The sequence below is a fragment of the Eschrichtius robustus genome, chromosome 11, assembly GCF_028021215.1.
Source record: "Eschrichtius robustus isolate mEscRob2 chromosome 11, mEscRob2.pri, whole genome shotgun sequence".
Taxonomy (NCBI): Eukaryota; Metazoa; Chordata; class Mammalia; order Artiodactyla; family Eschrichtiidae; genus Eschrichtius; species Eschrichtius robustus.
In genome coordinates this window covers 75,128,029-75,153,534 of record NC_090834.1, presented here as the reverse complement: position 1 = coordinate 75,153,534, position 25,506 = coordinate 75,128,029, and the positions used below count along the sequence as shown (strand labels likewise).

The 25,506-nt window shown below is 55.3% G+C and overlaps 1 protein-coding gene across 1 annotated transcript in view; it reads right to left on the bottom strand.

The window, feature by feature from the left end:
- The window catches only part of KCNC1 (potassium voltage-gated channel subfamily C member 1), a 43,231-nt gene that overhangs the window by 6,794 nt on the left and 10,931 nt on the right, over positions 1-25,506 (bottom strand). The window contains exon 2 of the mRNA XM_068555290.1: positions 2,326-3,259. Within this exon, the coding sequence (XP_068411391.1) occupies positions 2,326-3,259 (934 nt within the window). The remainder of the gene's footprint in view (positions 1-2,325; positions 3,260-25,506) is intronic.

Sequence of the window (25,506 nt, the reverse complement as noted above, 5' to 3'; positions counted from 1 at the left end):
CTCCTCAGCCATAGAGACCGTGCAAGCCAGGACACTCTGGATCCCTGAGACCTGGGGCTGCAGCGAGGAGGTTCCCAGGAGCAGGGCTGCCATGGCTATGGGGCCCAGGGGCTCCAACAGGAATGCACAGGCTTTACAGGCCTGCTGCAGCATGGCAAGAGGGCTTGTGTCCTGTGACTAGCTGGTGTACCTGCCAGCACACACACATCTGCACTCTGCGTGTGTGTGCACATGCATGCCTGTGTAGGCATGTGTGCATGTGTGTATGTACGTGTGTGCATGCAAGCACGCCCTCAGCACATGGAGAATACTGGCATTGTCTGGGAGTACTGAAGAATTTGTGCCTGACTGGAGTGAATGAGGGATCCTTGACAGGTGGGCCTGGGGCACCCATATTTGAGGCACCGATCCTGAAAGATTCAGCGTTGGGAGGATGTGACAGAGGGCCAAGGAGCGCCATGGTGTTGCCACTCAGGCTGAGCTCTTCCTGCTGGGGCCTGGAGCGAAGCTGGGGGGCTAGGCCCGCCCAGACCCTCCCCTAGAGCCCCAGGAATTTTCCTTGCCATGATGGCAGCTCCTGAGGTCAAACAGAAGGGCTAGCTAATCCAAAGCAGGAGGGTGGGGCAGGAGCTTTCCACGGCCCGTGCCTGGCTTGCTAAGCAGGAGCCACACCTTGGCTGGGGAGTCCAGCACCCCCCCCCCACCAGGTCCCCCTGTTCCAGCCTCTGAGACCCCTGCCCAGTCCCTGGCCCAGCCCAGAACACTAGCCACGTTCCTCTCAGGTGCCTACAGCAATCCCAGGGAGTGGGGAGGGGTATGGGGCCAGGCGAAGGGGCTGGAAAGTTCCCACGGACAGAGAAGTGGGCCTTGCGGGTACTGCTCTGGGCAGCATAGCTGTAGGATGAAGCCAGATCAGGAGTAGGATGGGGGTGGGGGCCATCGGGGAAGAAAGAGTCAATCGCCCACTGGGCCAGGGGGCACTTGCTCCTCTAGGGCTGAGCTAGCCTACAGCCCCCCTGCCTGCCCTGGGCACAGGGGTGTCTTCTGTAGACTAAACGCCACCTATCACTGACTCAGCCTTCCTCGCCCCGGCACTCCTTCTTAGCTCAGTGTTGTCATTCTTCTATGGGTCGTTCATTGCCTTCAAATTCCTGTGTCCACAGAATAAGTCGATGGTATTCCATGGGTAGAGGTAGACTATGGGCTTTATATCTTCGGACCAGAGCCCCATGATCAACTTTATGTGCTATGTGCAGGTTCTCATAAAACTGAGATAGTCCCATAACGAACCACTAGCCATGGAATATTAGAATATATCCCACGGTGACTAGTATTGTTTCATGGCCCCCCTCCCCCCCTCCCTGACCCCCACTGAATTCACGGGAAAGTGGTCATACACTGGTTGGGATGTCGTGTATTGCTGCTGCAGTCCCTACCGCCGGAAACAGGGAGAACTCTGGGTGGGAGGTTGTTTGCTGGTCTGTAGCGCTTTCATCTAAGCTGCCGGGTGGTGGCCCCCTCTAGTCCTTCGCTCACCAGCCGCTCCCATCAGAAGGCCACCGGAAACTCCCACTTGACCATCAACCCAAACAGACAACGTGAAAGCTAGAGTCACTCCAACAGGTTCCTAAAGATAAACGCTAAACTCTAGAGTGGTGGTGGAAGATGAGTTGGTTCCGCATGCTGTGGGGTAAGTAAGCTTGTTACGTACGGAGGGCAAGAGGCGTCTCCCAGGATGCGCCTGGAGCTAGGCAGCCGGCATCAGAGCAGGAATGCTACTCAGCTATGGAGACAGGCTCTGTTGGGGGTGAGAATCCTTGCTGCTGCCTTTGCAGGGACCCTCCTGCTAGATCCCATGCACCATCTGTGCCACGCGCACGGCCTGAAGGGAGCCGTGTAAAGACCAAATCAGCAGCTGTCTGGCATTTCCGAATCACACCCGCCCCCACCCTGCCCCGACACTGGGTCAGTGGCCTGAGTCAGCGACTCACGCTCCACTCCTGCCCACCAAGCAGCAGTGCCCCCGGGGCTCCTGCCAAGAGAGTCCTCAGCAACCTCGCGGGCCATGTCATCTCTTCAGAACCCCACGAGACCAGCATGTTAACCTCCTTACCAGGGGCCACCAGTGAGGTTCTAGCAGGCTCTTGCCTCGTGAATTCGGCTGCCCAGCATCTCCCTGGGCCCCCAGACTCCACACCTCGAGATTGAGCGCAGGGTCCAGGGTCACCCATGGAACTAAGGAAGCAGTCTGACTGAATCTGGAATCATCGCTACAGGGGGCGGAGGTGAAAGGTCAGATCGACATGCCTCTAAGAGGTTTCCTACCTGCTCTGTTAATTTCTAAAATTTCTTCCTGGGCCAGCGGGCATGTGTCACTCTGAGTACTGTGGTGTGGAGAGTTTACGACAGATTTACAATAATTGGGAGATCCCAGCTGCGGTGGCCGCGGAATATGCTTCTTTTTTTTCTTTGGTAGTTTCTGCTTAGCCATGGCTAAGGAGTAATACATCCCGAAATTGTTCACAATGACGGGCACGGGCATGGCGATGGTCAGCACACCCGCCAGCGCACACAGCGCTCCCACCAACATGCCGGACCACGTCTGCGGGTACATGTCTCCGTAGCCCAGCGTCGTCATGGTGACCACGGCCCACCAGAAGCCAATGGGGATGTTCTTAAAGTGGGTGTGCTCACTGGCACTGGGGTCATTGGGCTGCGCCCCTATCCTCTCGGCATAGTAGATCATGGTGGCGAAAATCAGGACGCCCAGAGCCAGGAAGATGATGAGCAGTAAGAACTCATTGGTGCTGGCGCGGAGAGTGTGGCCCAGGACGCGCAGGCCCACGAAGTGGCGGGTCAGCTTGAAGATGCGCAGGATACGCACGAAGCGGACGACACGCAGGAAGCCCAGCACGTCCTTGGCCGCCTTAGAGGACAGGCCGCTCAGGCCCACCTCCAGGTAGAAGGGCAGGATGGCCACAAAGTCAATGATGTTGAGCGAGTTCTTGATGAACTCCACCTTGTTGGGGCAGAAGACCACACGCATGAGGAACTCGAAGGTGAACCAGACCACGCAGACGCCCTCGATGTAGGTGAGGAAGGCCTCCGTCTCCGCTTCCCGGTAGTAGCGCACTTGCGTGCCATTCCGAACATTCTCGATCTCTGTCTTGTTCACGATGGGGTTGAAGCGCTCGTGGGTCTCCAGGCAGAAGGTGGTGATGGAGACCAGGATGAAGAAGAGGGAGGCAAAGGCCACATACTGTGGAGGAGAAACACACAGTGTCAGAGGGGAGGCCCTCCCCCCAGAGCAAAGAGACCCGGGGTGCCTCTGGGCTGGGTCCAGTCAGGGGCTGGGCTGCGGAAGATGCCTGCAGGATGCCCCTCCTGACATAGGCCAGGCTGACAGGCCACCTTTCCCTCTTCAGAGCACGGAGCACGGGGTTAGGAGGCTCGGGGGTTAAGACGTTGTGGCAGAGATTGCTCTGTTTTCACAAATGCCTTTCCTCCTGGATGCACGGCTAGACCATATCTCCCAGCCTCCCTCGGGGCTGGATGGGGTCACGTGACTGCGCTCAGGCCAGCGGACAGTGCACAAAAGGGTGTGCACTAAGGCCGGGCCTGGCTCACAAAACCTTCCTGCTCAACCTTCCATGCCTTCTTTCTTCCCCCAACTGCCAGTCAAATGCTGAAGCCCTAGGAAGCCAGCAGGGCCACCATAAGGAAGTAGCCTGGGTCCCTGAAAAGAAAGACATCCACTAAATACATGGGTGGGAAATAAACTTCTACTGTCTTAAGACACTGTGATCTGGAGGTGATTTATTAAAGCATTTAGCTCCCCCCCCCACCCCGACTAATAAAAGTGACCTAGGCAAAGGTTGGCAAAGAAAGGAGAAGGGGGAGCTATGGTGGAGGCAGGCCCCTCAGAGGCCACATCTCCCATCTTTCTTTCGTCCCTACGCTAGTCCATTCAATGTCTTTTTCATGGATCTGTACCTCATTCATGCCATCTCTTCATGTTCTATCCTATGTGGAATTGCAAAAGATATATCTGCCCCAGGGCCTTGGACACCTCTTTTACCCACTTCTCTCTATCATCCCAGGAACTCACACCACCATCTTGGAAGTGAGTTCCCCATCTTGGAGATATTGAAATAGAGGCTAAGTGGTCATTTGTCAGAGATGGTGTGTTGCAGGTTCAGGTATCAGGAGGAGAATTGGACCAGGGGTCCTCAAAGGCACCATAAACCATAGGGTCTGCTTCTCTCCTGCTGCTGCCTGCCAGCCCCAGGGTAGGGATGTGGGTGGGAGGGAAGAAGAAGCTGCTGGGGCGCTAGCCTTTCCAAACATATGTGGGTGCTTGCTCCTTTCAGACCCCCTCCCCGGTGAGAAGGAAATGGCCAGGATAACCCAGCCTGTCCGGAACCACCTGCTCTGGCCCTGAGCCCCTTGAGAAAGGTTCAGGAGACTCTTTGGTTTGGTTTGGTGGCCCCAGCTGATGACCCCCTGGGCTTCTCTGGCCCCCAGCAGACATGGGTACCCAAGGAAAGAGAGTCAAGCAGCTATCTGAGTTTCAAACCCTCCTACTCAGAATGAATTCCAGGCAAGGGCTCTTCTTACAGCCTCCAGTCGAGGTCCCTGGAACACTAACACTTCCCTGGGCAGGGGAACCCTAGCCAGGGGTTCTCCTCCAGGGGCCCAGCTGGTCATGTTCCCTCTGCTCCCCTCTCCTCTGGGCCCCCCTTCACCCAGCCTGTCAAGACAGACCATGGCCAGTGCAAGGCCCTCTCCCTGGAGGCAGCTCTGGGCTATAGTCTAGAATGGGTGGCAAGTTCATTCTCCAGAGCTGCCTTCATAGAAAACTTCAAGGAGTGCCAAGGCCCCACCCTGTATCTGCCACAAGAAGCAGCCATGCTGCTTCTAGCCATTTCTTTAGTTTGTACTGATGCACCTCCCCACCTGGTGGTGGCCCTGTCTGGGCTGACCATGGCCATGGGACCTGGCACCCAACCTGGCACAGATCCAGAAACTAAGAACTATGTAGACCTTCCAAGACACATTTCGGGTTGGGGGAAGGGGAGAGAAAAGGGGAAGAGACAAAGTCAGCATTTTAGAATGTCAGAGTAAGAGCAGCTTTTAGAGATTATCTGGTCCAAGACACTACATGCTACAGATGGGAAGTCTGGGGTCCAGAAACAGGAAGTGATCTGCCCAAGCCGCTCATCATGGCATGCTAATACTCCTGCTGGTTTAGAGCATCGTGCAGTTTTCAAAAACTTTGTCCTAGACTACTATCAAGTGTGACCCCTATGCATCCTTCCATCCATCCATCCTTCTTCCCTTTCTTCCTTCCTTCCTTTCTCCCTCCCTTCCATCCACTCATCTTTCCTTCCTTCTATCCTCTCTCCCTCCTTTTTATCCACACATCCATTCATCCTTCTTTCCTCCCTCCCTCTATTCCTTCCTTTCTTTGTTCCTCCCTCCCTCCTCTCCCTCTCTTCCATCCATCATGCATTCATTCATTCATCCCTTCCTCCTTCTCTTCTTTTTTCCTTTTTTTCTTCCTTCCTTCCTTCCCTCCTTCCTTCCTTCTTTCCTCCTACCCATCCATCCACCTGCCCATCCATCCATCCATCCATCCTTTCTTCCTTCCATTCCTCACCAGGCACCAGGTTATGCCCAGCACAGAGTGGAATAAGACCTCAGCCCAACCCCCAGGGAGGCCCCTGCACAGCTGAAGGTAAAGGACACACACAGAGACAAGTACAATGCAGTGGACTGAAAAGGTGAGCCCCCTCAGCCCTGCGATGCAGGTGGGGTTTGGACAAGGTGAGGCAGGGACTTAAGCCAGGTCTTCTGACTCCAGAAACAGCTCTTTAAGGATCCAGATAGTGCTGACCTGGGACACCACAGAGGTAGACCAGGAAAGCAAAGTGGAAGCAACTGGAAGAGGTCACCAACTCTGATCCAGGTTTATCCAGCTCCAGCGCTCTTTCCATCACCAGTTGTCAAAGCTCTTGGAGCTAAAAACACATCCCCAAATGCTGGGTATTTGGCCCCACATTCCCTCTGGAGGGCCCCATCTTAGAGCTTGGAATTCACAGCCCAGGTTCCCAAGGGGTGGGTCACATTGCTCCCCTGGCCTTTTTGAGAGAGGGGAGGAAGACACACACTGTGAGTGTCTAAGGGATGCCAAGAGGCAGGGTCCGCTGCGCCCCTGGGCTCCTGATCCTGGCCAGTGGTGGAAGGCAGGAGGCACTGCCCCTCCCCCCACCCCATCAGCCATGGCATCCGCTTCCCAAACCATCCCACAGCTATCCTCCTCTGCCCCCTCGACTCACATGGGACTCTCTCTCAATGGGGCCACTGCCATCAAGGCCAGCATGTCGTAGGCTTCAATCTCGGCCACGTCCAGTACAGCACAGCCTCCCCCCAGCTACCAGAGGGGGCAACCGTTGGAATCCCAGCTCTCTGCCCGCCACCTGGTCATGCTGCCCACAGAGAAAAGCCCTGACTCCTCAGCCTGGCACAGGAGGTTCCCTGTGCCCTGGCCTCATCGACTTCCCAGGGTCCCCTCCCTGCCACACCCAACATTCTTGCCACATGCAGCTGTCTGCTATATCTGACCCCCCCATCTCCATGTCTTGGCACTGCTGTTCCTGCCTCCAGGGTGTTCCTGCCGATCTCCGCGTGGAAAAACCCATCCGTCCATCGGTGCCCCACTAAGTAGCCCTTCTCCCAGGACACCTTTCCCGGTGAGACTTCCTCTTGGCAGCTGGGGCCCTTAGGAGGCAGCAAATGCAGGGACGCCCCCCCAAAAAAGGAATGTCTAAATCCCCCTCCAGGGAGGCAGTGAGCCTGTCTCCGACTCGTGCTCGTTAGTGCTTGCGGAGTCTCATGGGAACAGCTCAGAGAGGGCACTGATGTCCCCGGAGCCTTCTCCCTCCCTCCCAGGTGCCCCCAAAGGCCCTCAGAGTTCTCGTCCCATTTGCTCCTCTCACAGGACAGGTTCTGATGGGAAAACTGAGGCCCAGAAAGAGGTCAGGTCTTCTAAAATTAGGGTAGACAAAATCCTTGGTTCTCAGCCAGCAATGGCCATCCCGTCTAGATTCTTTCCTCTCTGCGCCCCAGTGACCAAGGAGTGGGGCCGGGGGGTGGGCAGCAGCAGCCAGGCCTAGAGCCGGACACCAGGACTTCTTCCCCAGGGGAGCTGGGGAGGTGGCAGCCAGGCCCTCCTGGCACCCTCCTGGGTGCCTTCCTGGACTCTGCGGCCCATGCGCCTGGTCCTTTGTCACAGGCAGGGCCCCAGCAACATCCGGGTCCAAGTGGGCCCTTAGGAGGGCTGTGGAGGAAGGTGCCCCTGGCTTGCTCAGACTGCCACAATCTCCTAAACCTAGCGACTAGCAGGTCAGCCCCAGCGCATCAAAGCCACAGCAAGAGCCCGCAGCCAGGTGAGCCCCCAGCGCCCTCCTGTCTATCCTCAGGGACGCTGAGCCAGGAAGGAGAGAGGAGAAGCTGTCAGGGCTGAGGACCTACTGTGCGCCTTTAATCCTCCCACAGACCTGGTGAGACAGGTGGTCGTACCCCACTGTGCCAAAAAGGAAACCCAAGTACAGAGAGGTTCAGGGACGAAACCAAGGTTTAAGGCTAGTGATGAAGCTGAGGCTTGAACGCAAGTGGTTCTGGCTCCATAATCTAAGCTCTGTCCACCACCAGAGGTACCAAAGCTCTCGGGGGCTAACAACACAGCTCCGCGCAATGGGGAGCCAGCCCTAATTAATTATACGTGGATGGCTCCATCTTGGAGGTTGGCACCCACAGCTTGGACTCCCTGAGGGCAGGTTATGTCTGTCCCCAGTGAGGGAGAGAGCCAGGGTACTTGGACCCACAGGCTGGAGCCCAGGCACACCTGAAATGGTCTTGGCTCATTGCCCAGGGCTTGCTAGCACCTGGGGCAACAGCAGCCCCAGGGGCGGGGAGGCTGCCCCGTTCTGCTCATGGAGGCAATGCCGACAGCAGCCCTGGGTGGCTCAGCCTGCATGCTTACCTGGCCCACCTCTTGGCAAGACCCAGAGAGGGCAGGCTGAGAGATGACCACAACTTGTTCAGGGAGCTCAGCCAGAGGGAGGGGGTGGGTGCACGGGGATGGGGAGTTCCTGGGATCAGCCGATCCTGACAGGGAGGGAGGCAGGCCCAGGTAGCCTGGCAGGCCCACGGAGCAAGCCTTGGAAGCTGTTTCTGCAGTCACCCTGGGCTGTCACTCTCAGGACTGTAGGGGCTGCAGTCAAGGGCCGGGGGCTGCACCCCATGTGAGCTGTCTGCCTTCCAATCCCCAGTCACCCGGAGGACAGTCACCCACAGATATGCACAGCTACCTGGAGCACGCGCCTCACCTGTCACCTAAGTACCTACCCTGTGGTGCATGACCACACATACACAGAAAACACGGGGACGCGTGGATCGTACTGAAACATATCACTGCCCCCCAAGCATGAGCACCCAGGCGCTGTACCGCGAGACGCGCAGCCCCATACCTCCCCCTCGCAGCCTGTGCGTGTGCACTCGGAGCACACGGACGGTCACCACACCGCGCACCTCCTACAAACACCCCAGACCCCAGGCATTGCCGCACAGCTGGCCCCTCCCCTGCCCACCTCGCCCGCTGGGTGGGACTGACTCGGTGTCTGTCTCTCCCGCAGGATGGCAGCCCCAGCCCGTCTCGCCTCAGCCTCCTCAGCCTTCCCTGATGCCCTCACCTGTCTCCCTGCCCAGACAGTGCCAGCTCCTGGATCTCCCGTCTCTACACCTGCCTGTCACCCACCGGCTTCCTGATTTCCTGCCACCTGCCGGACCCCGTGCCCTTCCCTCAGCCCACCACAGCAGCAGTGCCCCACACCCAGGACCCAGGCCAGCTGGGAGGCCAGCCCTCCTGGGCTTCTAGTCTAATGGGGGGCACAAAGGGAGCTTTGCCCGGCAGCCCAGGGCCAACTGTCACCCAGCCTGGCCACACCTCAGAGGCCACCCTGTGAAATTTCAAGACAACACAGGCAAGATAGCCTGATAATGCAGCATAAACCCAAACTGGTAGTTCTGGCTTTTCTTTCTTTCTTTCTTTCTTTCTTTCTTTCTTTTTTTTTTTTTTTTCAGAATCACAAACTGTGAGAGGCCCACCAATTGTGTTCTAGAAAGAGGTAGCCATGGCAACAGAGCGAAGCATCCCATTTCTATGGTAACCGGGGTGGTGAGACTGTTGGCTGTAAAGTCAGACAAACCTACTAACGATCTGTTGACTTAAGAAGATATTTTATAAATCACCAAGTTATTTTTATCATAACCCCACCCCTGAAACTATAAATCAGAAAGGCAATTTACTATCTATTAAAATGACCAATATGTGTTATGACTTCCATTATAAATTATTTATGCCACAGTCATCTTTAGAAAATTGTGCTTGTCTTTTGGAACTGTTCAGGGGTTCACCGTGGGGATCTGTGTTCTTGCAGTTTGGCGTTCCAGGAGCAAGGCGATGGCTGTAATGTGGTGCAGGGACCAACATTCTGGTCTGGTGGCTCACTCACTGCGTGACCTTGGCAGGCCACCTCCCCTCTCTGGGCCTCAGTTTCATCACTGGTACAATGAGGGCTGGACTTGGTCCCTTCTGAGGATTCTGAGACCGGCTGAGGCTGTAGGCAATGGGGCTAATCAGGGGAGCCCTGGCTCGTGTCCAGGCCCCAAGCCCCTAGAGGCTTCAGGTCAGTTTTTCCGCCTAATTAAGTCTGCCCAGCGGGGGTGTACAGCGTTTGAGTTAATCCATGCAGAGTCAGTGATGCAGAGCAGGAGGGATGGCCAATTGGCCTAAATAAATTGTCAGTCGAGTTGAGTTTGGAAACTGAATTAGACTCGTCTGGACTTCCTTGGGCTGGGCATGCCCAGAGTATGCTGTGCTGGCTGAGCACATCATAGCTTATGGGGGGGCAGGAGGGGTCTTTGGGGTCCAGTCCGATTTTGGTCTGTTAATAAATGCCTCCGCATGAACCCCCAGAGGCCTGGCTGGGACCTGAGCATTCTGTCCAGCATCCGGGTCTCCACCCCATTCCTTTGCACTAATCCTCCCCTTTTGGCACCCAGCTCAGGGAGCAGCAGGTGGGAGGTGCTTCCCATGGTGCTATGTGGAGGGTGTGAGCGGGAGTGTGTGAAAGTGTGTGCAGAGAACATGCCGTGTAGAAGGTCTGTGTGCTGGGAGGGGAGTGTGGGGGAGGGGAGAGGTGGTGTGTAAATGTGGAGTAGCTGTGTACATGGTGAAGGTGTGTCACCTGTTTATGTCACCTGACTCTAGGCATGTGCCAGAGGCTCATGTAACTGGCCACTGTGTGTGATGTATGTGGTTCATATAGGTGGTAGAAGTGTGTTTGTGTGTGCAAAAGGACATGTATGGGGTGTGATGTGTGTGTATAAGGACATGCGTGGGGTGTGACGTGTGTATGCATAAGGACATGCATGGGGTGTGATGTGTGTGTATGAGGACATGCATGGGTTGATGTGTGTGTATAAGAACATGCCTGGGTGTGATGTGTGTGCATAAGGACATGCATGGGGTGTGATGTGTGTGTGCATAAGGACATGCGTGGGGTGTGATGTGTGTGCATAAGGACATGAATGGGGTGTGATGTGTGTGTGCATAAGGACATGCATGGGTTGATGTGTGTGTATAAGAACATGCATGGGTGTGATGTGTGTGTATAAGAACATGCATGGGTGTGATGTGTGTATAAGGACATGTATGGGGCATGATGGTGTGTGTGTATAAGGACATGCCTGGGTGTGATGTGTGTGCATAAGGACACGCGTGGGGTGTGATGTGTGTGTACATAAGGACATGCATGGGGTGTGATGTGTGTGTATAAGGACACACGTGGGGTGTGATGTGTGTGTACATAAGGACATGCGTGGGGTGTGATGTGTGTGCATAAGGACACGCGTGGGGTGTGATGTGTGTGTACATAAGGACATGCATGGGGTGTGATGTGTGTGTATAAGGACACACGTGGGGTGTGATGTGTGTGTACATAAGGACATGCGTGGGGTGTGATGTGTGTGCATAAGGACATGCGTGGGGTGTGATGTGTGTGCATAAGGACATGTGTGGGGTGTGATGTGTGTGTATAAGGACATGCGTGGGGTGTGATGTGTGTGTGCATAAGGACATGCGTGGGGTGTGATGTGTGTGCATAAGGACATGTATGGGGCATGATGGTGTGTGTGTATAGGGACATGCCTGGGTGTGATGTGTGTGTACATAAGGACATGCATGGGGTGTGATGTGTGTGTACATAAGGACATGCATGGGGTGTGATGTGTGTGTATAAGGACATGCCTGGGTGTGATGTGTGGGCATAAGGACGTGTATGGGGTGTGATGTGTGTGCATAAGGACATGCATGGGTGTGATGTGTGTGTATAAGAACATGCATGGGTGTGATGTGTGTGTATAAGGACATGTATGGGGCATGATGGTGTGTGTGTATAGGGACATGCCTGGGTGTGATGTGTGTGTGTGTGTATAGGGACATGTATAGCATGGGGTGTGTGTGTGTGTGTGCGCGTGTGTGTATGGGCATCTCCTAGGAGAATCAGGGTCTGGCTGGGCACTCTGGACATGTGTTCTCTGAGTTGAGACCATGACCCTTGTCCATGCTAGAGATGGTCCCTCACACACTAGCCAAGGGGGGTGGTGCCCCTTCCCTGGGACTGTCTCTGACTGAGAGAAAAAGGGTAGACAGGGTGGAGGTGGGCTAAAGGCCACTGCACCAGCCCAGGGAAGGCGACAGGGAGGCAGGGCTGTGCCCAGATGGGAATCCCCTCATCCCACTGCACTGCCCCCCTCAGTCCCGGGTGCTGTAGCCTGGGTAGTGGGGGAACCAAGGGCAGGAAAGGCCATGCCCAGGCCTCAGGGAGCCCAGACTTTTCCAGTGGGACAACAACCCACTTCACTGAATTCATTCTCTGGATTCCAGACCCAGGTCATATCCAAAAAGGGCTGCCTCAACAGCTAGGCTGGCAACTTTTGAGGTGGCAGAGGTTCTGTGTTGCTTTCATTCCAAGATGCACATTTTGGAAATGAAAATGTCATAAAATATACACATCCTTAAAATAGTATATCTTCTCATATCCCCAACATGCTGTTATTTAGCTCATGGCATAGTTGAATCGATGGTACTTTGGACTTAGGAAAACACAGTCATTAGAAACCCAGAGCAGCAAGACAGAGGGGCCCTCAGAGGTTTTGATCCAAAAGCCGCCCCTTGTGGCCGGAATGGGGAAACGGAGGCAGAGCCTCCCGCCCAAGGTCATGGAGCTCGCAGGGGTGAGAGTCAGGTTCTCCTGAAACATCAGTTCTGGGCTTTCATCATCGTGGCCTCTGAGCCTTTGCTCATTTAACACGCGCTCCCAGGCCTCTCTGCTCTCCAGGTCCCGCCTGCCTTCTAGACCCTGGGTCAAAAGCAGCACAAGTCCGTCTGTCAAAGGAGGCAGCAGCTGGAACAGAAATGGCCGGACCTTGAGGTCAGACCAGCCTGAGTTTGGGGCCCGGCTCGGCTGGTGACCTTGGACATCACCCCTTTCTGAGCCTTCATTCCTGGACAGGGAAGGGGTGGATAACATTCCCTGCCTCCCGGCTGGTTGTGATAATGGGATGAAACAACACACAGAAAGTAAGAAGGAGGTGCTTGAACGCGTTGCTTCCGTCCCTACAAACTGGCCACCTCTCGCCTCAGCGGGCCCTCCCGCCCGGGCCTCTCCCATCACAGCAGCACCTTCCGCATCAGAGGACCTCAGATGTAAAAAAAGCCAAGAATCTTATAGTCACAGAACCGCTGAGCTGGAGGCACCCGGGAGACTGAGGCGGACGTGCCCCCGCATCACAAAAGAACACAACTGTCCTTCACAGAGTCACCCCATGCCCACGCTCAGCCATGTGGCACGAGTGAGGCCGAGCCCACGCTTCTGTGCAGGCCTGGCCGAGCAGCACGGTGACCAGTCTGCCCCCCCGAGGGCCAGTCCTGGTCCCTGAGGACAAGGGGAGGGGTGTTTCCTGAGGGATGGCCCCTGAGGGACCCAGTGGGATAGGGTCAGAGGAGAAGTCTCTGGATTTAACAAGAAGGAGAACGTGGCGGGGGCCTAACCCAACGCCCTGGAAGGGTGGAAGGGAAAGCAGGGGGTAAGAGGCCCTCGCTGGGGGAGTTTGGTGGGGCACGAAGGAGGCGGGAGCGGGCAGAGGCCGGTGTGCTGGGGAGCACCGCGGAGTGGAGATGCAGATGCAGAGCCCTTGGCCGCACCCAGAGTTGTGGGTGGGACCAGACATCTACCTTTAATTTGTGTCCTCTGTCGTTCTGATGCCGCCAGCCCCATCCTGGCACGTGGGATCCATGAGGCCAGATAAGACCCAACTGCCTGGCAGCTCTGATACATAACGGACCTCATCAGCCTGAGACCACATTTAGGGGCTGGGAAGCAGGCGGCAAGGCAGAAGGAGAAGCGTCCTGGGCTTGACTTCAGAGACCTGAGTTCAAATCCCAGCTCTGCCACTGGTGGTGTGACTGCAGGCAAGTCACTTTTTGGAGACTCAATCCCATCATTCTTAAAATGAGGACAATAATAAGAATAATAACACATTCCAGGAAGTAAGGCACTATTGAAGGGCCTGGGGGAAAAGGCCAGGTGTCTAGGGCTTCCCCAGATCCAGGGTGGAATTCTAGGGCAGGAAGAAACCCCAAGACTGCCAGTTCTTTTGCTCACTGGTATTCCAGGAGCTGGGCCAAGGCTTCCCTCCACAAAAATCCAAACACAGCATTTTGGGTTTTCTTCCACCCAAATCGCTGGGGGTGGGGGAGTGACTGCAAGGAGTAGCAGCAACAGCTAAAGGGAGAAATGTGTCTAACTTTAGGCTTTTTTCCCCTAATTTTTTCTGCTCCTGTTGTGACCACTTGCCTGCAAACAGCAAACCAGGAGCAAATGACAGCCTCGTGAAAGCCAACAGCACAGCCCGCAGAGCCTGTTTCCCGGGGCCGCGGCCCAAGGTGGGGTTGTGTCCCAGACCCCGCGCTGCAGCCTCCAGCTGGTGAGGGCCATGCTGCTCAGGGCGACGGTGACGTAACATGCCCACTTCCACGGGGTCTTCCACGTGAGCCCCGGCCTTCAGGCTGGGAGGAAACGAGGCTTGACAGGAAAGGACACCCAAGGTCACGCGATGAGCTCCGGGCTTCCCGGCCTAACTCCAGTGACAAGAGGGAAGCTGGTAACAGCAGCTTCCTGGTCTCGAGCAGCCCTGCTTCCTGGGCTCTCTGTGCCTTGTCTCATTTAAACTTCACACCAGCCCAGGGCGGTAAGTTCTGCTGTTACCACTGCTTTTCAGACAACGAGTCTGAGGTTTAGAGAAGAGAAGATTCTTGCCCAAGGTCTCAGAGGTTCTCAGTGGCAGGATCGGTCCTACTTCAAAGCCCTGCATTTCAGGCCTCCCCCAGGCCCCTTAGGCAGCCAGGCAGGATGTCCACAGTGCAGGTCGACTTGGCTGTGCCCCGTGAGATGGGCACGGCTGCTCCAGCTTCGTTTCGACTTTAGCCAGCCACAAGGCTGGGTGCCTTAACAGAGTGGGGCTGTGCCGTCCCAGCGCGCCCCTGCGGTCCCACAGGCCAGGAAGGCTGGGTGTCAGGGTCCCAGGAGGGGCCATCAGGAACCAACTTCCCACCCACTCCTGTGACCTGAGAGTCCCTTCTGGAAAACAGATAGTGAACACCCTCTCCTGTTAGCATCTGAAACTTGGAGAAATACCAGTATTCCACACAGGAAATTCCTCTTCTAGTTTAGGACTTCGGACTGTGTCAACTGTTTCCTGACATGCTTGTCTACTTTTCTATTAGTAAATGATGACTTATGGAACCCCTCATATTTCCTCTTTTGCTCTGACTGCTAGGGAGCTCAGTTAAATTTGATGCTCAGTTCCAGACCAATCTTTTACCTGGGTTTGGGGTATCACTATTTCTTCTCTTCATTATACGAGTCTTATTTTTTCTTTTATTTTCTTCTTTATTTCTAAGGATTCTGTTGTATGTGTATCTCATGGGCTTCAAACATCTTTGTGACACAGATTGGAATAAGAAATACGCGACTGAGACTCCCAGATGAGGAAGTGAGTAGGAAGGCACTCCCTACAGGGGCAGTTCAATAATCCCCTCTGGAGTAACCCTGAGCAGACATCTCTGCTGGTGACCGCCAGCAATGGGGAGCCCCCGAGGCCACATTCTGTCTTTGGACAGCACTACAGACATGCATTTCTTTCATGTTTAAGTCAACCTCCCTGCCTCTTTCTCCCAGTGATCCCAGTTCTGCCCTCTGGGGTCACCAGGACACACTCCCCTTTCTCCCTCTGACGGCCCTGCCCACACCTGCAGATGGGCCTCAGGACCCACCCTGAGCCATCTCTCCTGTGCACCAGGCTTCCGCCAGCTTCCGTCCACACTCCTTTTCTTGGGCCAGCTCCCCCGGCTGTTTCAGAGCCTGGTTTTGTTAAGCACTCACTGTGCGTGGCCACATGGATGGCACACTTTGCCCTTTTCAATGCTCACAACCACCTCAGTAGTGGGAATATTTGTCTCTGTTGAGCCTCACTGACCTCTGCTATAAAGTAATAATGACGACTGTTGCAAACATGATCTCATTTATCTTTAAAAACCTCCCCAAGGGAAGTGTCATTAACTCCACTTTGCAGATGAGAAAACTGAGGTTCAGAGTGGTTAAGACATGTGCAAAAAAACCCAAACCCCACACAGATCGGAAGTGATAAGCAGAATTTGAAACCAGGTCTCTCTGACTCTAAAACCAGCACACTCCAGGGCTTCCACTTATAAATCTCTTTCATATCCATACACACACACACACACACACACACACACACACACACACACCAGCTGGGCCATCAGCCAGACAGCCTTGATTGCCCCCATTTGGCAGATGAGAAAACTGAGGCTCCAAGGTCCATGAAGTGTCCACTAGGAATCCACTGGGAAATTTCCCTCCAGTGCCCACTTATGTTTTAGCATCGAGTCAAGGGTCCTGACTCCCCATAGGGTGTGCATGTGTGTGTGTGTGTATATATATGTGTGTGTGTGTGTGTGTGTGTGTGTGTGCGTGTGTGTTGGGGGGAGAGGAATAAAAAGATGACCCCAAGAGGAAGAGATCAGGGAGGGCAGTGGACACAAGCCAGGTGGGACCGCAGCTAACTGCCCACCTGTGCTCCCTCCAACAAAGATTTATGCCTTATCCCAGGCCTGTGCTGGGCACTGGGTACAGAATGAGCAAAAACAGTCACAGCTCCTAGCAGGGGAGACTGACATTTATCAGATAACCAGACAAGCAAATACGTACCTGTATGAGGGGACGAGGGCTTTGAGGGGAATGCACACGGCATTCTATGGGCCTTTAACAAGTCTTGGGGTTGGAGTGGCTCCCACGAGGAAGTGACAAGTGTACGGAGGTTGGAAAGATGGGTAAAAATCACTAGGGAAATGCAGGGTGCAAGGAAGAGCATTCTAGCAGAAAGAATGGGAAAAATTCCCGGTCCTCACTTTCCTTGACCATCAGCAGCATCTGAGACAGCTGATCACTCCCTCCTTTTTGTTACACTTTCTAGGGCCCTGCAGTCTCTTGATTTTCCTCCCACCTGACTGGCTGTTCCTTCTTGATGTCCTGTGCCATCTTGTCCCCAGCCTCTAACTCTTGGGGTGCCCCAGAGTGCAGTCCTTGGGCCTCTTCTCCATCTATACTCATTCCCTTATCGATTTACCCAGTTTGAAGGCTTAAATACCATCGCCTATTCAAACACCATTGACTGCACACTCCCAAATATTTATCTGCAGCCCAGCATTTCTCCTGAACTCAGGACTTCAGCATCCAGCTCCCTTGCGTCTCTGTGGTGGAGGTCTACTAGCCGCCTCTCCAACTCAGCACGTCAACTGAGCGCCTGTACCACCTCCACCCCTGGCAGCTTTCTCCATCACATGAGATGGCAACCCTACCCTCCCAGGACATTCTTGCCAAAAACTCTGGAGTCATCCTTGACACTGCTCTTTCTGTCACACCTCACAGTTAATTATAAGGAAATCCTCTTGGCTCAGATTGAAATAAATCCAGAATCTGACCACTTCCCAGCACCACTCTTACCACCCCGTCCCAGGCATCATCAGCTCCCCCTAGATTACGCTAAGAGCATCTTAACTGGTCTCTCGGCTTCCAATATTCCCGGTGCTCTAGGACTGTTTTCAACATAGCAGCCAGGTGATCCTTTCAAAATGTAAACCTGATCGTGCCATTTCTCTCCTCAAAACCCTGCACTGGGTCCCCATTTCTCTCGTAGGAAAGGCCAAGGTCCTCGCAACGCCCTGCCGGTCCCCACGTGATCAGGTCCTCCATTCCCCTCCGAGCTCCTCTCCTATCACCGCCCCCCTTCGCAAGTTCCAGCCACACCGCCTCCTCAAACATGATCCTTAAACACGCCAGACACACGCCCGCCTTAGGGCCCTCACACCGCCTGTTCCCTCTGCCCAGAGCCCCCTTCCCCGCATCCTCATGGCTCATTCCCTCGCCGTCTCATGAGGCCCACTCTGACCATTCTAAAATCTCTGCCAGCGCCCCTCACTAATTGGATTTTCCTTCCTCTGCTTTGCCCCATTAGGCACGTACCATCTTCAAACACTAACTTTTCCCCAGCTTTACTGAGGTATAACTTATATACAATATACATACACCTTTTGTATACAATACATACGGTAACATTCACCCATTCTAAGTATCCAGTTGGACGACGCTGCCACGTCACACCATCCAATTTGCTTATTTTCGTCTCTGTTGTTTGTCTACTGAGGTATAACTTATATACAATATACATATACCTTTTGTATACAATATATACAGTAACATTCACCCATTCTAAGTATCCAGTTGTATGACGCTGCCACGTCACACCATCCAACTTGCTTATTTTCATCTCTGTTGTTTGTCTCTCTCCGCCCTTAGCATGTAAGGTCCATGAGGTGGCTGGATCTGAGGACCAGGACCAGCCCCGCCATCTAGCTCAGCCATACCCCCCACCCACTAGAAGGGGAAGAGGGGCCCCTTCCCCGGGAACCAGGAGCACAGCTAAGCAAGAGCACAGCTGCCTATCCTGTGTGTCTGCTTGTCTCAACCCATCCACCTACACATGGGTACCACAAAGTTTACTCCCGCAGCCTCCTTAGGAAGTGACCCCTCCTCTGATGCCCACTTTCCCTCGCCTGCACGGGCAGTGCACACAAGCACTGACTCACTGATACCGCATCTGCCTCTACCCTGCGACGCGCACAATCGTTGATTTCAGACCTGTGTTTACACCAGCACTAGCCACACTTACAGAAGATCTGTGGCCACACTGGGAAAAGGATAATCTCTATCCATGCATCTATGACTAACCTGGCCACAGATGCAGTCGCTAATCATTCAGCTGTGTTCTCATCGGCTCCTTCCTCACAGAGGTGGTGTGTTACACTGGCAATGGGCAGTGACTGAGCGCAGATCCAGGTCTACACTGGCAGTGGGTACACCCATTGACAGCAGACTCATGTCTACACAGGCAGCAGGCACAATCATGTTCACCTCTTGTCAATGGGCACAAAGACCTGCATCCCCACTGGCCGTGAACGTGGATGAGGAGAGTGGGCACAAGGGCACGAAGTTCCTTTTCAGAGAGGGCCAGACATAGCCTCCCCTCCCAGCAGGCTGCCAGCTGAAGGCTCTCGTTGTGGAATTCAACATCCCGAGTCCTGCCTAGGGGACAGAACTGGCGTGGGAACGTGGAATTCAAAACCCGCACGCGGGCCCTGGAGTGCAGAATCTGGAATCTGGGGCACATGGCGAGGAGATGAGGCCACGTCTATTCCCAGTGCCTTGCGATCACTCAAGGTGAGGAGAGACTCGGGCTGTGTGACTCCCAGCGCTGCCCGCCCCCTCCCCACCCCACTCCCGGGCCTGGCCCAGCCAGCCCAGGCTTAAAAAAGCACCAGGAAATGTCACTTTCTTTTTGAGGCGGTGCGATGGGAGGAGAGGGCTCAGGCACTTTAGCTGCCGGCCTATTCAAAGGCAGGGAACAGTGCCAGTGCCTTCAAGTCCTGAAGCCCATTTCCTACCCAGGCTGGATGGAATTCCAGCCCCTTCTCCAGCGGGCGGACGGAGCCCTGTCTAGTGCCAGCCCAGAGGCCCCAGCCTGCCCGACAGCCCAGCCAGGGTTCTGACTGGGGCTGCGTGACTCCCGTGTCTGCCCAAGCCAGGATGGGGCCTGTGGCCTGAGCAGGCTCAGGGACTCAGGGGCTGTGGCTGGACCAGGTACCATTCACTGTGCTGGGCCGCTGTGCTAGGCTGGCTCAGGGTGGCAGCTCTGGGCCCTGGCCACTGACTGCCGAATGTTTGGCCTGGATGATGCCTGCTGCCTGCTCCCACTGTGCTGCCATTTCCCCATGTGCAAAGCGAGAGGTGGCTCAGACACCCTCCAGCTCCTCTTCTAGGGTCCCTGTGTTACCCTCAACAACATCTCGATCCTACCAGAGACATAGCCTGGATGAGAGACCAGTGAGGGTGGATTCCTCCTGAGGGAAGGAAGCTCAAACGCCATCCGGCCAGCCTTGGATGCAGCTTTCACTCATTCGTTCATGCATTCAATCATCAAACATTCACTGCGTGCCTATTATACACCAGGCTCCACTTTTCACAGCCACCTCTGGAAATCACAGCTTTAAATAAAGCTCCCAGCACAGAGCTAGGCACATAGTAGGAATTCAATAGTGAGGGTAAAGACACCTACTGTGTGCTACATCCTGAACCAGACTCATCCTAAGCACTCTCACACACCCCGTCTCATTGACTCCTGCACCACCTCTGGGGTCCTTACTGCGGTTACCATCCAAATGCCACAAAGAAGGAAACTGCGGCTCGCAGAGGTTCAGGAAGTTGCCCATGCTCACACACCTGGGAGGTGATGGAGTTAGAAATCAAAACCCAGCTTTGTGTGACTCCAGAACACACGCTCTTAACCACTCTCCTGGCCCCTCAACAAACACTGATTGAATGAATGCCTGAGAGAATGAATGAAACTTTGTGTTGGTGCAATTTTGGGTTCATGAGTGTCCGAGGCCATCAGCGTGCATAAGTGTGGGGAGCATGCGTGTGCAGATGTTTGTGTGTTTGCATGCGGAGCTGTTTTATGGATAGACTCTCCCTCCATTGTTGTCTTGGTCTTGTGTGTACTGGAGCTATACTTAGCTGCAGCTGTGACTGTAATGAGCAGTTAGCAGCGCACCAGGCACTCTCATCAGGACCTGGTTTCCCATGGAGATCGCCGGGGGCCAGTGTGTGTGTGTGTGTGTGTGTGTGTGTCTGTGTGTGTGTGTGTGTGCGCGCGCGCGCACGCGCGCATGCGTGCATGGGCGTGGGGGTGGGGTGCAGCCCGGTGCTGGGGAACACTAGAGCGGGGCTTGGGGAGGGGGCCTGGAGCGCTCAGCACTGTGCCTTGTGCAAAGGGAGAGCCTTAGCTCCGGCTGTAAGGGTCTGCTCCCAGCTAGCTGCATCTAAGCCACTAGGCCCTGCCAAGCTCAACTCTTGGCCCCCCATGTCTGTGGGCCCTTGACTGGCCCTTGCTAGGCAATTAGAACGAAAGTCTTGGCGCTCACGTCTAGAGTTTGGGAATTGATGCAAAAAAGCAGTTGGGTGATCGTGGACCTCAGTATACCTGAGCAAGGGCCATCCAGGGCCTCAGGAGGGCCCCTCCTCAGCCGAGGGGCTGAGCACGTCCTGCCAGAGCCATCGGGGGGGCTTGCTCGCCAAGGCTGGGGGCCTGAGGAGGAACAGTGGCCTCCCCACCCCAGAACAGACTGAAATCCCAGCTATGCTCAGTGTGGCCTGGGGTTCAGAGGCCAATCCCCCACTCACTGCCTGCCCTCCAGTGGCCGCAGGGAGTCTGGAAAACTCTGGGCCCTGAGGTCCTTCCTGTCACATGGCTCTGCCTGTAACTTCTTTCCAGCCTGTCCTGGGTCTGCTCCATCGGAGCCTCTCACCTTTGAGATTGAGCCAGTCCCTCAGGTCAGTCCCTGCCCCCAGCTCTCAGCTCCCTCACTCCACAAGCCATCCTCACATCCAGCAAACCCACACATGGGCTGGGTGGCTCCATCCTGCCTTCCACCCTGAAGTCCTCAGCTTCCAAACCCCATCCTGTAGGATGTTTTCATTTAGTGAGAGGTAGGACTTCCTCTCCTGCCTTGAAGCCAAGAGGCTAGAAATTTATCCATCTACCCTCACATCCATCCATTTGTTCACCCGTCTGCCAAGCTACCCACGCAGCTGGGTATCCCTCCACACATCCTTCCTCCCATCCATTCATCCGTATCCATCCACGCACCCATCTTTTTATCCATTCTTTCATCCACTTGTCCGTCACCCATCTGTCCATCCAACTACCTCATTCTTGACCATGGAACCTAAACATAATAGCACAGGAAGGAACACGAGCACGGCTCTAGTTTACCTTCTTAATTTCCCCAAGAAGACCTGGCCATGTTTCCCTTCCTCAATAAAATAGGGATAATATCTAATCCTTCTACCTCACAGGGCTGTTGTGAGGTACATTGTTTTAGCAAAGATTTATTGATTCCATATTATGTAACAGGCACTATCATTTCTTAAGGTGGTCCTTGTCCTCTAAGAAGCTGCAGCTGAGTTGCGGAGACATGTCACCCCAATAGGGTAGCTGGGTCAAGGGCAGGAAAAGTTCTCTGGGAGAGCAGGCTGTTCAGGAGGGGAATCAGGAAAGGCTCCAGACAGGAAGCCTTTTCCAAGCTGGCCTTGAAGGATGGATCCATCTTAGCTATGCAGAGGTGGAAGAAAGGGCATTCTTGGTGGAGCGAACAGAATAAGCCAAGGCAAGAGGCAGGGGAACTAGGGCATCCTGGGGGAATGGTTGGTGTGCCTGGAGGCCAAGGGTGGGCAGTCTGGAAAGACAGGATGGATGGGATCTCCTAGGTTAGCACAACAGGGTCTGCGAAGAGCCATGAATGCGGAAAGACTCGTTAAGTCAGTAAAAACCACAGTGATTTCTTACTCCGAGGCGTTTACTCAGATCCCCAGACTGCCAGTCAGGGAAAAAATATCTTCTTGGTGACCCCCAGGCCTCGGGAGACACGATTCCTGCCGCCTAGAAGGGAAGCCAGCACCTGGCATTTCTGACCTTTGTGCCACTAAATATATCATTGGTGACAGCGGCTCGTGCCCCCGAGGTTATGGGGCTACCAGACGAGGCTTCCACGGCCTGCCTCCCTGTCTCTGTGGCTCAGCCAGGGCCTCCTTATACCAGCTCCCCTGGGGAATCTGAACCCAGGAACAGGTTCAATGTGCCCCAGGCAGCCAGCTCCAACCCCTGGTAAGTGCCTCCCATGTGCTAGGCTCTGTGCTGGGGGCTCTGCCCCTCTGGGACTCGTCCCCATTTCACAGGAGGAAATGGCTCAGCCAGATGCCACCTGCCCGAGCCCACCCTGAGGCAGGGGACACCAAAACCCTGGCCCGTCCAGGGCCAAGGCCTGTGCTCTCGCCTCTGCCCTGTCCCCTCCTCACGCTCGCCCTGCCCTTGGGATCTGGTCTCCTCCCACATACAGCCTTGTTCTGAACCGTATTTTCTCTCTCACAAACTACCCTTCTGCCTCTGGTCTGAGTGGATTCTCTCAGCATCCCTGAGAAGCAGGTGATGCCCTTATGTACGCGTTGTAGATGAGGCGACTAAGGCCCAGAAGGACAAGGGCCATGCTCCAGGGGTGTGGGCTGGTCAGGGGCCAAGTTAGGAGCGTCCATGGCAACACGAGGAGAAACACACTGCCCCGGGGCTGGCCCTTAGCAGATGACAGCCACATGCGCTTCCAAGAGACCCGCCCTCGGCCCAGGGCGCAGGCTGCCTCCAGGTGACCCAGCGGGTGACTGTGTTCCTCTCAGCTGCTCAGAGAGCCCCTGAGGTTGAGCATAAAACATTAAGTGCTAAGATGGTGGCCCTGGCGGGAGGCTTGGTCTGACATACGTTCAGTCCTGCCCTGGTGACAAGGCCCAAGGGAGTCCCACTTTCCCGCTCTACCACCTGCATGGGCAGAGCAGGGCCCCAGGGGACCACCGAAGCCTCCACCCACCGTTACGGCAACCCTCTTCGGAGACGTCAGGTCCCTGTTCTCAGAAGCCCCCGGGCGGGTGAGGCCAGCGTCTGCAGAGCACCCTTTACAGCCGAGGTGGCCGAGGCCCACGAGGTCACAGGGCTCACGGCCGGCAGAGCCAGGTTTGGACCCTGGCAGTCGGAGCCCCGCAGTCTGGCTCCAGTCTGGCCCGTCACCACCACACTAACCACGTCTCTCGGCGCACCCAGAGCGAGGGCTCTGCCACTGGAAACTGCCGACAGGACCTCTGCCTGGAAGGGCCCCTCACCGCTGGCTCCCTCACCAGTCTCCCTCCAGCCACACCCCCGCAGAGAGCAGATCACCCCAGCCAGGTGGCAGCCCTGTGTGGCCCCAGCATCTCCCGCTGGGCACAGCTGGCCTTTAGGCAGAGGAGGACGGAGGGCCTGGATTGTGGTGAGGCAGGAGCCCTTCCCTGAGGCCCGGCTCCCTGGAGGTCCAGACCGTGCAGCCCCTGTGGCCATGAGAGGGGAGGGGACGGCAGCGCAGGCGTGGGCACGGCTGAGCGCTGGGCGGGCACACACAGGCGGTACCCACTGTCAGGGGCCCAGGCACGCGCCTGCTCAGGACTTTTGCATGTCCCGTTTGCTCTGTTCTCCAGATGTCACATGTCTCCCTCCCTCTCCGCCTGCAAGTCTTTGCTGAAATGTCACCTGCTCAGGGAGGCCTTCCCTGCCACATGAGTTAAGTTGCCACCTCCAGCACTTCCTGTGTCTTCCCTCCATTTTATATCTCCGAGGCGCTCCTCACCATCTGACACACGATATAGTCCATGTATCCGTTTGTTTCTTTTTATTCTCCCTGCTTGAGAATGTAAGTTTCTTGAGGGCAGGGATTTTTGACCGTTTCATTCTTTGCTCTACTCCCAGCTTCTAGAGCAGTGCCAGCAGCCTAGTAAGTAGGTGCTCAATAAATATTTGTGGAATGAATGAATGAGTGCTAACAGCAGCCCCTGACAGGGGAACTACATAGACTGTCTTTATGTGTACAGTAGGGGTATAGGGAGAGCAGTCCTTTCCTGCACTGTGGATGGGGAAGGAAGGAAGTGGTGGGCGGGCGCATCATAGGCAGTGGGCCAGAGGCTCACAGGCAGGAGCCAAAGTAGAGCAGGAATAGGGTTGCCAGGCTGGCAGGGGAAGGGTCTGGGTTGAGCCAGGGTGGAAGGGGCATCCGAGGCCCTGCACAGGCTTGAGTGAGCTTCCTCTGGCTGCTGTGGCCCAGTCCGAAGCAGCATCAGAGCCTGGGCCCAGTGAGGCTGGCTCCTGAGGCCCCCTGAGCTCAGCTGTGTGGGGCTGCCCCAGCTAATATTAGCTTATCCCCACCCAGCCTGGCGTTGGCCTGGCGGGGCATCCCAGCCTCAGAACGCGTACTGTCCAGTGGCACCAACAGGAGCCCCAGGCCTTAGCCCCCAGGCTCCTGGGGTCTGCCTGGCCCCCGCTGCCACTGCTCCCTGTGCCTGAGCATCCCCTATAAAGAGGAGACACTTCAACGCCCTGTGCTGTGATGCATGGCTCTTGCCCACCAGCCCCACCACACTGGCACACTTGTCAGCATCTCAGGTCCCCGGGCTTGGCTCCCGATCAGAGCCTGATGTCAATGGCCCTCCCTCCCCCTCCCCCCGCAGGCGGAAGTTCCATCATCCATCTCTCTCATTCCCCCCGACACCTGGGGAGGGAGGCAGAGCAGGGACGAGTGGCCCAAGACAACAGATGGGGTGACTGAGCCCTCTGAAGAGGGCTATGACCCGCCCATGACACACAGCAGGCTCATGGCAGGACCAAGAGAGAATCCAGGCCTGCCTTCCAGGATGACCACTGAAATCTGGTCCCTGGGAGACAGATTCTGGAAGAAGTGGCCCCCGGGGCCAAGTAGGTGAGGTGATCCCTAAAGAGGTATTTGAAGGGAGAGTCAGTTGCTGAATAAAGGAAGCAGGTGGTGAACAGGTGAGGGTTTGGATCTTCTAGAGCCAAGCGCTGTTAAAAAGACAATAATGGAAACCACGATAATTAAGCACTTATTATGTTTCAGGTTCTGGGCTAAGTGCTTAACACATTCAATCCTCCCAACTTCCCTATGAGTCAGGTGCTATTAATATCCCTCTCTTGAGGCACAGACAGGTTGGGAACTTGTCCAAGGTCACACAGCTGGGAAGTGGAAGTGGGGCCGGGATTCGAATGCAGGCCTCCTGGCTCAAGAGACCATACTCTTAGGAGATAATGGGGCTCCAGGGC